General features: G+C 27.9%; 1 protein-coding gene across 1 annotated transcript in view; it reads left to right on the forward strand.

Annotated features, from left to right (window-relative positions):
- eIF5B (eukaryotic translation initiation factor 5B) overlaps positions 1-13,511 on the forward strand; it is a 35,933-nt gene extending 22,422 nt beyond the window's left edge. The window contains exons 16-22 of the mRNA XM_087161236.1: positions 805-966; positions 7,361-7,492; positions 7,599-7,730; positions 8,433-8,509; positions 9,701-10,004; positions 11,318-11,479; positions 13,264-13,511. Of these exons, the coding sequence (XP_087017362.1) occupies positions 805-966; positions 7,361-7,492; positions 7,599-7,730; positions 8,433-8,509; positions 9,701-10,004; positions 11,318-11,479; positions 13,264-13,371 (1,077 nt within the window). The 3' untranslated portion in view covers positions 13,372-13,511. The remainder of the gene's footprint in view (positions 1-804; positions 967-7,360; positions 7,493-7,598; positions 7,731-8,432; positions 8,510-9,700; positions 10,005-11,317; positions 11,480-13,263) is intronic.
- Positions 13,512-14,901: the final 1,390 nt, after the last annotated feature.

Below are 14,901 nucleotides of genomic sequence, written 5' to 3' on the forward strand. Positions count from 1 at the left end.
GGTACAATACTTATAAGTTAGTGGCAACAGTGGCTTTAATACTAGAATAATAATGAGCGATTTTTTTTTTTTTTTTTGTATTTTTCTTGTGATTGTTTTAAAACAGATTCTGATTTTTAAAATTTACTTCTATAAGTACATTTTACAAACTTACTGTAAAGAATTAAACTTTTGATTTGAACTATTTTTAATTTATGTGTTTACTAATTTGTTAATATGATAAAAAGCTATATTTAACTAAGGAAATCTATAAAGATTAAAGAAAATATATTTAACTTTAAATTTCTTATCAATTACTTCTAAAACATAATTGTCTGAAATTTATTTTAAAATATGTTTAATTTACTATCAGATGTACTGGAAACAAAAATTATGGGTTGGAAGTCAACCTGATTACGTTCATGAACAATTGTTTATTTCACAAACCAATATAAATTATTTAATATTTAACTTAAACTACAAAGTAAATTTTATATTTTCACCAAAATTTGCATAAAACTAAAAGTTTCTAATATAAATGCATTAATCATTTACATATATTTTCAATAAATTAACCAGATGGCTTTAACTGTATTATATTGAAAATATTAAATGACTTAAAAAGAGAAAACAAAGATTCTCTTGAGAGTGTTAAACCCTTTTTTGTCTTCCAAAGTGGGTAGTTAAACTAAAAGGCTTGAAATTATGATCTGGATTAAGTTGCTAGCTTTTCATTTACCATAAAAATGCAAGTAAATAAATAAATTTTATTTATTTTATTTTAAAGTTTTACTATGAAATAATAATTCCAGTAAATTGTTTTAGGTGAAAGCTATCAGTGGTCTTGGACATACAATGGATTCAATTTTAGTTAATGGGCGATTACGTGAAGGAGACAGTATTGTTTTTGCAGGATTTGATGGACCAATGTGTACACAGATCCGATCACTGCTGATGCCACAACCTCTCAAGGAACTTAGGGTTAAAGTTAGTATGCTATAAAAAGTTAATTTTTAATTTATTACTTGCAGCCGTTTAGTGAAATAAAAAAAAATTTAATTTTATGCTTTCAAAATAACTTTATAATATTTAATATATTTTATCTCAAAAGCTAAATGTGCATTTGGCAGTAACAAAAAGGCCAAAGGTGTGTAATGTTTTGTCTAATTATCATAATTTAGCCTACTATGATATCATTCACTAAATATAATATCAATGCAAACCACTATAAGATTCATCGGTAGGATTTGTTTCATTCTACTCAAGACTATTCAGTAAATATATCAAATCAATATAAATAATAATAAAGACCAATTTCTCTGGAACATTGATGTGTTTTTATCAACAACAAAAAAAGCTGCTTTACCTTTAAACTTTGATACAATTACATTTGCCTTTCTTTGTGTATTTACTCTTAAGTCTTTTAGAAAATAAAATATAAAGAACAAGTCAATTTTACTCCTTTCATTGAACTTCTTGTAGAGTTGTAAGGTTGGATTTTTATAACACTTTATGTACTGATGTGCAATAAGTTGAATTTCTTATTCTTCTAAAAAATATTGAAGCAATAATGTTTGTTCCTAGAGCTTAACAATGTAATATATTTCAAGCAGTGCTATGATTTTTTTTCAAGTATTGAAGGGCTTATATGCGTTATATGGCGGAGTAATATATTGTGAAATATTGATATTTTTTAATATTGCGAATAAGCCGCAGTGGCTTAGGGGATAGAGCACTTGCCTCCCTATGAGGTGGCCCCGGTACAATTCGAATTCTGCACCCGGCTTGCACGTACCCCAGTGTTAACACAGAGATGTCCTCAGTGGTAGTAGACAGATCATGGGTTAGAGTCCCCTTGCCTTCAGGTTGACCATGGGAAGTTTTCGTGGTTTTCCTCTTATGTAACTCCAATGCAGGTCAGTTCCATCAAAAAGTTCTCTGCAATGGCAAATTTCTCCCAATGGTTGATATAGGAGTTCACTCGACTTCTGGATGGAGTTCAAAATTGCAAGGCTACATAGTTGAACATTGGTAGTTGTAAATTCAGAATTAGGTCGGCTGTTCTACCCCAGTTATAAAATAAAATATATTGTGAATAGTCTCATTGTAAATATTTAGTTTAAGCTCATTAACAGTGATTATATTGTGGCAATAATCAACAATTCATAATTATCGGTTACAATAATACTATTGCTATTATCATACTGAAAGAAAACACAAATAATTAAGATCAAAAGGAAAAAACTTCTTTGAAAAAAACGCGCTAAAAAGCAGCAGAAATTTCAGAAAAAAGTATCAATACAAAACAAATGAAATAAAACAAAAATACGACCACCGAAGCCGACGTCTTCAGGGGGTACCGGCCCCGGTAGCCATTAAAAACAAAACCATTTCTATTTGAGGGAGAAGCAAAAGCTTAAAATATCTCCCTCAGTACCCCGATGGTTTTGTATAGAGGTCCAGGAAAAACAAGATACATTCAAAAGAATAAACAAATTACGAAAAGAAAATCAATAAAAATCATCAGAAAATTAAAAACTCACAGTCACAGGTCAAGAATCAACTTCAAAAGCGGAGGAAAAGAAAACACTAAAAACTGAAAAACAACGCCCCCTATAATAATGCGCAGTAAAAGTTTAAAAATGATATGAAAAGGTCAGGAGAAGGAGATACGTAGATAAATTAATAGAATGCTTAACTGGGGCTGCTCAGTTAAGACTAGAATTGCGCCCTGTTAAAAGAAAAAATATAAAAAAAACCTAAAAACCATCAATCATTTTTTTAATTAAAAAATTAACATTACAAAAATTAAAAGGAAAATCATTTTTACTCAAATTATTTAAAAAATTATCCACAGCTTCTCGAAAACTTTCAACATTATTACAAATTTTCTTGATCCTAACTAATTGCGAAAAAACAAGATTTTTGAATATTTTACTACACAAATTAGTTTTAAAGTTGCAGAAAAAAATAACATTAAAATTAAAGGCTTTTCTTTTATCAAACACACCAATTTTAATAAAATTGTTAACAATATCAATTTTAAAATCTAAATATTCAATATTAAAGCAATTTTCATTAGTTTTTTTCAGGACCAAATCACCAGGATAAATTGTATAAATAAAATTAAAATCGTCACAATTAAACAAAATCAAATCATCAATATATCGGAAAGCATTAAGTACTTTATGTTCAAGAAATTTAGCCTCAAAAAAGTGCAAAAAAATGTTGGCAAAAGCCCCAGAAAAGGAATTACCTTGTGGAATTCCAATAATTTGTTTATAAAAATCTAAACCATTAAAAAGAACATTCTCAAAAAGATTAAACTTGCATAAATCTAACCAGTTAAACCTATCAATTTTTTCATCAAATAAATACTTGTCATAAATACCTTCACAAATCTCAATAATTTTTTCATGTGGTATGCTGGTATACAAATTTTCAAAATCAAAAGTGTTAATGCTGGAAATATCATTACTTTTAATAAAATCCAAAACTTCAACATTACTTTCAATAATAATATTTTTCTCCTTTTTAATTTTAAGCAAAATAATTTTTAAAAAACAAAAAAACCTTTTACTAATATCAGAATTATAACTATTAGTACCACATGCTATAAACCTAAATTTAATTGGATTTTTATGAAATTTAACTATTGGAAATAAATATGGAAATGTAATCCTATTTAATTTAAATTTTAATTTTTTACTAAATGCAATAATTCTTTTTTCAATAACTTTTTTATCTTCTTTTAACTTTAAATAGGTATTATTTGCATTATATTCTCCAATAATCAATTTTTTAAAAAAATATTTACACATAATACAAAAATTATTTGAAGCTTTATCTACAACAGTAACAATGAATTTATCCTTAAGATTTTTAATTTTTCTAGATAAATCATAATCAATAAAAGTACCTTTAGGAAAAGAACTAAAACTGGTATTAAATAAATTAAATCTAACCCTTTCAATAATTTTAGCCTTCCACTCAGAAAAACCCTCAACAGGCCAATGATATTTTCTGGAAATTTTTGCAATAAAAAAATCTAGATCTTTTTTAATGGATAAAATAAAATCTTCTTTTTTCTTCTTAACTCTGGTTCTAAATTTTGAACCCTTACTTAAAATGCTAATTAGATCCTGATCACCCACAATTTCCAAATTTCCGGTAATAACATGTCCATAATCATTATCAATAAATTTTGAAAAACCCTCCTCATTACAATAACAATCAGATTTAGAAATACAATTAAGATTTCGACTTAAAAAATTATAATTACACACCTTTTTCCTAAGTGTAGAAGAATATTTAAAAGCAGCAGTAACTCTAATTTGTTCTAAAGGAAAGAAATCAGAAAGACCATGAATAATCTGTGGTAACTTAGCATTTTCAAAATTCTTATCATGAAAATTAATCGTACAAAAAACCCTTTCGACTTTAGAAACATTATTAAAAAGCAAATCAGTATTATTAACACCAATTTTTGATTTAATTAAATCCAAAACTATAAATTTAACAAGTTCAGTATCAAATTTAATTTTAGAACCAAATTTAATAAGGTAATTTTTTAAAATTTTATTTTTAAAACCAAAAATATATTTCCTAATAGTGAAAATATTATTCAAATTAACAGGTAAGTTACAAAAATTCGAAAACTCATCAAACTCAATAAATTTACCCTTACCTTTTCCACCTCCCCTTTTACTTCTAAATTTTGAATCACAAACACCAGGAAAATCAAAAACTTTTAATTTATTATAAATACAAAAATCTTCAGTATTAACAGTACCTTCCCCATTAAATTTACTATTTAATCCATAAGGAAAAAGAGTCTTAAGACTACCAATGTAAATATTTTCTAAATCAAGTCTTTTATCTAAATTTTCCATAAAATCCAAAATAAAAAGAGTAACATTATTAAAATCATGAAATTGAAAATGTAAAATTTCATAATCCGTGGAACAATTACTATTATTAAAATTTTTTATAGCTGATCTGTGGGAATTAATCCGCTTATGAAATTCAAGACCTGTCTGACCAACATAACACAAATTACAACAATTGCACTGAATTAAATAAATAATATTAATACTTTTACAAAAAAATACATTAGAATGACTGTCAATTTGAGAACTATCAGCCAAAGGACAAGTTTTACATTTTTTATTACAACATTTCTTAAACTTTTTAAATTTTTTTATATTTTTAAATTTATTTAAACAAAATATTTGACTTAGTAACTTTTTGTCCGAAGTAATCCCTAAGTCAAGACTAACTTCAGTGCTCCTTGTTTGGGCGCGCGACGAGCCAGGCGCCATAAAATAATTATATATTGTACTTTGCATTATTTTAAAATTAACCTAAAAGGAAATACTAAATTAGACATATAAAACCTAGACATCCAACAAAACCCTTTGACGCTTTAAATTAATTAAAAACACCTGAAGCATGAAATAAAAACAAAATAATTTTTCAATATTTTTAATTTTTCGATTATATTTTTAATTTTTCGATATATTGATGATTTGATTTTGTTTAATTGTGACGATTTTAATTTTATTTATACAATTTATCCTGGTGATTTGGTCCTGAAAAAAACTAATGAAAATTGCTTTAATATTGAATATTTAGATTTTAAAATTGATATTGTTAACAATTTTATTAAAATTGGTGTGTTTGATAAAAGAAAAGCCTTTAATTTTAATGTTATTTTTTTCTGCAACTTTAAAACTAATTTGTGTAGTAAAATATTCAAAAATCTTGTTTTTTCGCAATTAGTTAGGATCAAGAAAATTTGTAATAATGTTGAAAGTTTTCGAGAAGCTGTGGATAATTTTTTAAATAATTTGAGTAAAAATGATTTTCCTTTTAATTTTTGTAATGTTAATTTTTTAATTAAAAAAATGATTGATGGTTTTTAGGTTTTTTTTATATTTTTTCTTTTAACAGGGCGCAATTCTAGTCTTAACTGAGCAGCCCCAGTTAAGCATTCTATTAATTTATCTACGTATCTCCTTCTCCTGACCTTTTCATATCATTTTTAAACTTTTACTGCGCATTATTATAGGGGGCGTTGTTTTTCAGTTTTTAGTGTTTTCTTTTCCTCCGCTTTTGAAGTTGATTCTTGACCTGTGACTGTGAGTTTTTAATTTTCTGATGATTTTTATTGATTTTCTTTTCGTAATTTGTTTATTCTTTTGAATGTATCTTGTTTTTCCTGGACCTCTATACAAAACCATCGGGGTACTGAGGGAGATATTTTAAGCTTTTGCTTCTCCCTCAAATAGAAATGGTTTTGTTTTTAATGGCTACCGGGGCCGGTACCCCCTGAAGACGTCGGCTTCGGTGGTCGTATTTTTGTTTCATTTCATTTGTTTTGTATTGCTATTATCATTCGTAATGCCTAGGGTCCATGAAATGATAGGATAACTATTGTTTACAATAAATATATTGATAATTCTTGAAAATAATCCTGTCACATGAATCGAGCCTTACTATACTTAGCAAATCAAATATTATGTTTTTACTAACTTATTTTTTTAAAGTTGCTATTAATAAAAATATTTAAGGAAATGTATTTTTTTCAATTGAGTTATAAAAATATTAAATGTAAAATTAATTAAATTTGTTAAATAGAAAAAATATTTTACAGCATAGCATGAAATATTGAGATTTTCTGACACTGTATCACTATCAAAGTTTTAATAACATCCGGCAGTGAGTAGGATCTGTTTTTATTCGCTCAAAATTATTCAGTATGATTAAATTATTATTCAGTTCCAAATAAAAACCAAAATCTAAGTAATAAAAATAGTAAATTAATAATTTTTATAGCCTCCTCGACAAGCAAATGAAGAAAAGATCAAGCCCAAACCTGAAAGTGTTTAATTTTCCTTTTTCTAAATGAGATTTTTCCTTTACTATGTTGATTAATTATGCAAAAAGACACAATTCACATTGTTCTATTCAGCATTTCCATAATTAATTCAAACCCAATCTATTTCTGAGTATAGTCAGTCTGTAGCGTATGAAAACACCATTCGTTTTACACAATTCAAAATTTCATGATTTTTAACAACTGTCAAAAATAATGCCAAAAGTTTTTTTTTTTTTTTTTGACATGACGGTTGAAACAAGATAAAACTCTCAATTGTCACAAACTTTCCGACCCTGCCTAGTTATGATATTTTTTTAAAGTACTTAAAAACATTTTTTTGAGTGCTTAAAAGTTGCCTATTTTTTGTTGAATAATTTGGCTACGCAGCCTGCATTATTTTCTCACAAAAAAATTTTTTTTAAGCATTGCTACTATTTTTTTTCTCCCTTGCATTAAAAATTACATATATATTAATTCATGGTCAACATTTTTCTTCCTCAGACTCAATTTCTTGAGCATCGAGAAGTGGAAGGAGCTCAAGGGGTTAAAATATGTGCTAAAGATTTAGAGAAAGCAATTGCTGGTCTTCCTATACTTGTTCCAAAGAGAGCTGATGAAACTAAAATATTAATGGTAATTTCGAGTTTTCTCTTTTTATGTTCTATAACTTTACAAGCAAATGTATGTTTTCAAGATGTTTTTTTTCAACTAACATAAATTTCACTAAATTGATTTTCAGGAAGAGATGGCATCAATGTTTAAAGAGACAATGAATTCTATCAAAGTTACAGGTACAGGTGTTTATGTGCAAACTTCTACTTTAGGTTCACTAGAGGCACTCATGGAATTTTTAACTGAATCTAAAATTCCAGTAAGTTTTTTATTTGTGTTTTTAACCTTTAAAAAAAAAAAATTTAACCCAATAGTATTGAATGTAATCTTAGACTATGTTCTAGTTTCTCTCCAACAAATATTTAAAATTATGTCTTACATTAAAAGTGAAAATTTTAGCTTATACATGTGTGGGTAAAGATAGCAATATTAAAATATTTGCTGGAAATTGAGAGTTTTTATTATGTTATTGAGTAATTGAATTTATAAATATATTATAAGTTGAACTGTCATAAATTTAAATTGTTGGACATGCTTCAAAGTTTGAATTGTTTTGTTCTAAATTGTATCTAGAAAAAAGAATGAATACATTTTCAACTTATTTCTACAATTCTTATTTCTACATTTTTAGATAACAATAAAGCTTGTGATTTACAAAACATGTTTTCTATTATGATAGACTAAATTACTTGAAGTTTTGCTAAATACTCAACTTTTTATATCTTTGTTTTAAGTTAGATCAATTTCATTTTTACTTATTTAAAATAAACTGTTATCTCAGATCATGGAATGTACTTGTAGAATACAAAAATAAATAAACATTATTTCACCTTCAAAATAATCTTCCCCTCAACTAAAATTCATCAAATATGCTGACTTTTTAGGAAATTTGTTATTTTCAAAGCTGGTGTAATATATTTGGTGTTTCATATTTAAGTAAATTAAATTCTCTTTTCTAAAGGTTTCTGGTGTTCGTATTGGTCCTGTTACAAAAAAAGATGTAATGAAGGCATCTGCTATGTTAGAACATGACCCTACGTAAGTTTACACTTTTTCTAACTGTGTTTATTTTATTTCCTACGTATTTGTTTAATAATTACTGCTTGTTTATTACGTAAAAAGTCCTTGACAGTAAACGTGTTGGCAATCGCTATAAAAACTGGCCATTCCATTGTAGTACTCCATTGCCAAGAGTGTTTATTCATTAAGAGAAGAAAGTTTTTCTCATATTTTTGTTAACATTTCATTCTTCTCTCTTATACTTATCATGTCATAGCAACCTTATTAATATGTATTCAAATATAATGAACCGCTTAATAGGAAAACTACTTTATACATTTGTAAATTTGCAAATCCTAAATGCTTCATGTCGACTATGGAAGTACAGTTTTCCAAATGGACAAATAAAAACTTGTCTCGGGCATATTGTTCAAGGGTTTTTATTTTTGTTGATGTAATCTTTTTAACTGTAGTAATTCTAGAAACTTGAATGCTTTTAGTTTGATTGTATTAAGAATGAACATTTTTCAAAGTCTTTAAATTATTTATCTTTTTTACTTTTTTAAAGATTGATTCAGTCATATCATCTGAAAACAAAAATAAAACATTAACTTTATGTGGCTAAAATGTGAGTTTTCTTTTGAATCCTGTATTAATTTGAATTACTGTTTCATTCCTAGTACTCTTTGTAGGTGAAGAGAAATATTTAATTTCCAAACCTAATCCCTTGGTTTTAAAAATTTTTTCAGATCAAACAAAAAGTCTCTCTCTATCAGACATTCGAATTTAATGAAATGTTTTTTAAAGTTTTAGCAAAGACAAAAGCTCATAATTATTTTAATATAGTCTTTATTGTGAAAAACATTCAATTTTTTTTAGAACGAAAGAATAAAAATTTTAGATTAAGCTTGACATGATTGTGGATTATAAAAATAAATGTATTTATCTTTAACTTTTATTATTTTATTCTGTTTATTGAGTGATGGAAAATTTAAAAACAAAGAGTATCAATCTTATTTGATATTTGTGTTGCTTATTTAAAAAAAAAATGTAGTTTTTTTTAATTTTACAAAAAATAGATCTAGCTAATTTTGAAATCAAAGGACTCAATTGTTTGAAGTATATCTGGGCATCAAACAGTCTCTTAATGAATGGTTGCAAACCGAATTTTTGATCAGTGTTGTATTTCTAATTAATATTAGAATTTGAATGTATTTCTCTTTATTTTAGTTTCGCTGTGATCCTTGCATTTGATGTTAGAATTGAAAGAGAAGCCCAAGACCTTGCAGATTATCTAAATATCAAGATATTTCATGCCAATATAATTTATCACCTTTTTGACATGTTTGTGAATTATAGAACTGAAATTAAAGAGCGCAATAGAGAAATGTATAAAAGTGTTGCAGTATTCCCTTGTAAATTGAAAATCCTGCCTCAATTTGTCTTCAATTCTCGTGATCCTATTGTTGTGGGAGTATCTATTGAAGCTGGAGTATTAAAAGAAGGAACACCCTTGTGTGTACCATCCAAAGAAGTAAGTTTATTTTGATCACCTTGACTAATGACACTTTGAAAATTACTATAATACTTTTGTCTTTTTTTCAAATTTTTACTATATCAACAAATTGTAAACAGTGTTTTTCAAAGCTTTTTCACCAAAGAAAAGGAAAATTCCATATTTAAATGCCTTGAGCAAAGCTATACACTTGAGCAAAGCTATAATTTTACACAATATATTTAATCTTGCTGTAAAAATTATCTGACCTTTAGAACGGACAAATAACTTAAATATATTACAAGTTATGTAGAAAAATTACCAGTTTGGTGAGATTTCTCCACCTAGATTAATATTATTAAAATCAATAATTTTCAATCTTTACAAATTTTTTATGAGTCCTGATAAATAATTTAGTATATAAATAAATGGCTGAGTACTTTTTAGATCAGTAAAGCTTTTCATTTTCATAAAACATGTGGCCTTTCTTCATTTTGATGCTTTGTGCAATTTTCAAAATTAGCTTAAGAGGACGCCATACCAAAATAAAAAATCCATACTGGTAAAATCAGTCTTAACTATGCCATACAAGGTGTTACTTTTAGGGGGTGAAAAAGGGGGATAGTTGGAAGAATGGTCTCTAGAGTGACAGTGATAAATGATAGAGAGCCAACTACAACTGTAACATCGTCGCATGACTTGTCATACGGTCCAAGAAAAACTGAACAATGTAAGCATTAGTTTCAGAAAGTGATTTTGTGAAATATCAAGAATAAACATTCTAAATATTGATCTAGATTAACTAAAACTGTAAATAACTAATAGATGTTTACAAGATAAGGATCAACTTATATCTTAGAATTTATTCATTTCAAATTAGAGCACCCAGAAATATATAAGTTTTCATGTGACAATAGTGAATGAAAAACAACCTTTTTAACTTTAAACTAGCGAAATGACTTACATTAATTTGAAATCCCATGCTTAGAGCAGAAAGTTTTGTGATACCATTTTTTATTTGTTTCTCATTATTTTTATTTTAAATATTTACTTAATAGTATTTCTTTAGATCAAATGTTAATTTTCTTTTTAAACAAGATTAAAAACATTGAGCCGCATTGATATTTGTAACACTAATATAAACTGTAAATACTTAATTGTGTTTCTTGAAGCTTAAATATGATAGGTTCAAACTGCTGCTAAATTCAGGCTTTTAAATTTATATATTTTTATATCTATCAATCTTAATAAAAGAAATGATTCAATTTATTTTAAATTCTATCAAAAATAAATCTTCCTATGTGTAAGATTTTTTTCCTTTGTATAATGGGATCTTGAATTGTGTTTTTTAGTTTCTAGATATTGGAACAGTTACTACAATTGAAGTGAATCATAAAGCGATAGATTCAGCTCGAAAAGGCCAAGAGGTCTGCATTAAAATAGAACCCTGTGGAGGTGAAGCTCCTAAAATGTTTGGACGCCATTTTGATCATACTGATATGGTTGTTAGTAAGGTAAGAAATTTTTGACAAAATCTTATTGTAAGAGTACACAACCTTCTTTTGGGAGTGGGCAGCAGAAACTTTCACTGATCATGATGATTTCAGTTATCAATAATAACTTATTTATCTCTGAGCATTATAAAATATCAAGCAGATTTAATTGACGCCACCAGCTACAGGATGAACAAATACAAAAATAGCAATTAAAAAAATTGCCTGTCTGTCCTCAATTGCCTCTTTTTTTTTTTTTTTTAATTCCTTTCAAAAATTCACCCCATATGTATTTTATTTTTTTAATAAATATGAAATTATGAATAGTTCATTCCTAAAATTACTTGTAATTTTTACCATTTATTGATAAAGGATTAAAAAGAAATGCTTATTGATACAGTTTTTTTAATCATTTAAATCTGTTCGCTTTTTATAGGTAGCCACTTGTTATGCAAAGTAGTCTCTGCTAAAAATATTACAGCTGGCCACTGGCTAAATTTCCTAATTTGCCCAATATTATAAAAATAACAATATTAATTTGTCTTAAAGTTAAAAGACAGGTATAATATTTGTAAATTATAAAATGTTTGAAATTTTATGTCTTGTCATCTTTAATAGTAGGATTCTACAAGGTCCGGCTATTAATTTCCAGGACTGACGTAACTGTAGGAGAAAGAAAAGCCGGAAGATGGTGCTAATGATTGAATATTGAAGAGTGTTTTCTTGCTCATGTGCAGCGCAATCGGCGCCATTCTGAAGTGAGTGGTTCTGGTGGAAAGGCGTATTAAAACGGAGCTCTTAAATTCCTGTTGTCGAAGTGAAATGGAGCAGAGAATTAACATTAAATTTTGCTTCAAATTGTGCAAGACAGCTGCAGAAACCTACAAATTGTTAAAACAAGTTTACGGCAAGGAAGCATTATATCGCTCAAGAACTTTTGAATGGTTTAAAAAGCTTTCGAACGCGAAAGCGTGGAAAATGATCCGCTCACAATTCGTACGCAAGACGGAAGCAATGAAAAAGGTCGCGTCCACACATTGCGTTTGCTGTGAGGCGATTCTCAGCTCAGCATGGTGTCGTTGAGTCGCAGCATCCACCATACCCGCCAGACCTAGCACACACTTTTTCCTGTTTCTTAACCAGAAAAATTAACTGAAAGGAACAAGATTTCAGGAAGTCGAAGCCTTCACGAAAACTGTAACGTCACTAATCAAGAGCATTCCAAAAGAGGACTTTAAAACTTCTTTCTGAAATTTGTATAGCCGAGCACAGACCTGCATTACAGCTGATGGGGATTACTTCGAATAATATTAAATGGCTATGTGTTTAACTTTTTTTTCTTCTGAGTTATTCCATGAGTCCTGGAAATTAATAGCCAGACCTTGTATTTTTCTCTATGGGGAAATTAAAAGTTTTATTATTATAAATTACTCACTTTAATTTTTAAATGAATCTTTAAATTATATTTAGTTGAACATAATTAAAGAAATTTAAATCTTTTGATGAATGGAATTTGTACTTCTAAATTTTACAATATCAAAATTATCGTTTGTTTTTTTTTATTTTATTAGAATTGGTTGAAAATTTAATTTAATTGAAAAACAGCTATAAAGTGTTAGTGTTATGTGTGTGTGTGTGTGTATATATATATATATATATATATATATATATATATATATATATATATATATATATACTCTTGTAGTTTATGCTTGAAAATAAATGTTTTCAACTATATATAATTGTTAATATCTTACTAAGTTCTTTACTAATCTAAGAGTAATTTCGCCCTTTCCTTCTTTTAGATATCAAGGCAGTCAATAGATATGTGCAAAGAACACTTCCGAGATGATCTTCAAAAAACCGACTGGCAATTGATGGTGGAATTGAAAAAGCTCTTCCAAATAATGTGATCAGGATATTAATTAGCTGTTTTAAATTATCGTTCGTACTGTCCCATTCCAGAACAATACTCAACACTGTTAAGTGGAAGGAATTCTATGTTTCGTTTTTAATGTATAACTTTAATAAAACGGTTAACAAATTTGCTTTATGTTGATGTCTATTTTCTTTCTTATTCTATCTGGTCACCTTAAATTCACTGCATCATAAGTACAGACTATGGTTAGCATAGAACATTATTTTTTCTGTCAAGTCTTAAAGTAGATTTGTGTAAAATTAATTGTGTAAAGTAGATCTGTGTAAAATTAAAATTTAGTTTACAATGCATAAGAAAACAATGTCTGAATAACTCTTTACTTAATGATAAGATTATCATGTAGTAAGATACTATCTCAAATGATTAACCTTAACTATGCTCAATTAATTAGAGCAGAGAATATGCAAAATTGCAAAAACTTATTTTCTCTGTATAAGCATACCCTTTTTCAGTTGATTTCACTTTTTGAGCCACTAGATATGGAGAGTAGATCCATTCTAAAAATATGGTCACAATTATTTGACTAGTATGTTGCATTTATGCATATTATATTCCACCATGCTTGGAATCCACTATATGATACAAATATTTATAAAAGTTGCCAATTAGATAATTCCATCTAAAACAGGGATGCACAATGTATGGCCCACAAACCAAAAGTGGCATCTGAATTGTTAAATATAAATATGAAAGAGAAAAGAAGAAAAATTTCCAGCTATGTTTTGGAATAGAAAGTTACTATACAGCTTTTATTATAAATGTGATTACCTCATTATAAAAGTTTAATTTATTCAATGAGTTCAGATTTTGCTGTGAAATGTAATTATTTATGCATTTTTATATATAAACTAAAAGAGAAGAAATTTCAGCTAGTCAATAAGATAAATAGTAAAAAAATTCAAAATTCTAGCAACAGTATCACATAAATCTGATACTGATTATTTTCTGAATAATAATAAAAAAGTTCTTCAACAAATGACAGCTAACTACAAAAACCATAAAACAATGTATTGTGTTACATGTTTGGCTTCTATGCACTTCTGCTCTGACCAGCCAGGCTGCTCTCCTATCACTATCAAGGTGTAAATTCCCCTCTTCACTAATGTGGGAGTGCTCGTTTCTCTGTGAGCTTTCTACTCATAACAAGGTATACCTACATTGGGTACCTATAAAAGTGGGTTATCTTGAAAATGAGCTGGCTCCAGTGCGATTTTTTTTTTGGGCCCTAAACCAGCTTTGGGAATCTCCCCCACATCATTCAGGGCAACTGTTTCCAAGCTCTAAGGTAAAATTGCCTATGAGCAATGGCGCTACTTGGATGGTCAGGCTAGCGAGCTTAATCATGACTATTCTAGTGTGCGTTAAAAAGAGCTTCTTAAGCTAAACAGGAACAGTTTGAGGAAGATCATTGGTCTTCTCACTGGACGCTGCACCCTCAGGAGACACCAATGCATAATGGGTGTATTATCTGATCCTCTTTGTAGAGAATGTCATCTTGAGGAGG

This window comes from Parasteatoda tepidariorum, chromosome 1 (assembly GCF_982258835.1).
Source record: "Parasteatoda tepidariorum strain Cologne lab strain chromosome 1, Ptep-v5.0, whole genome shotgun sequence".
Lineage (NCBI taxonomy): Eukaryota > Metazoa > Arthropoda > Arachnida > Araneae > Theridiidae > Parasteatoda > Parasteatoda tepidariorum.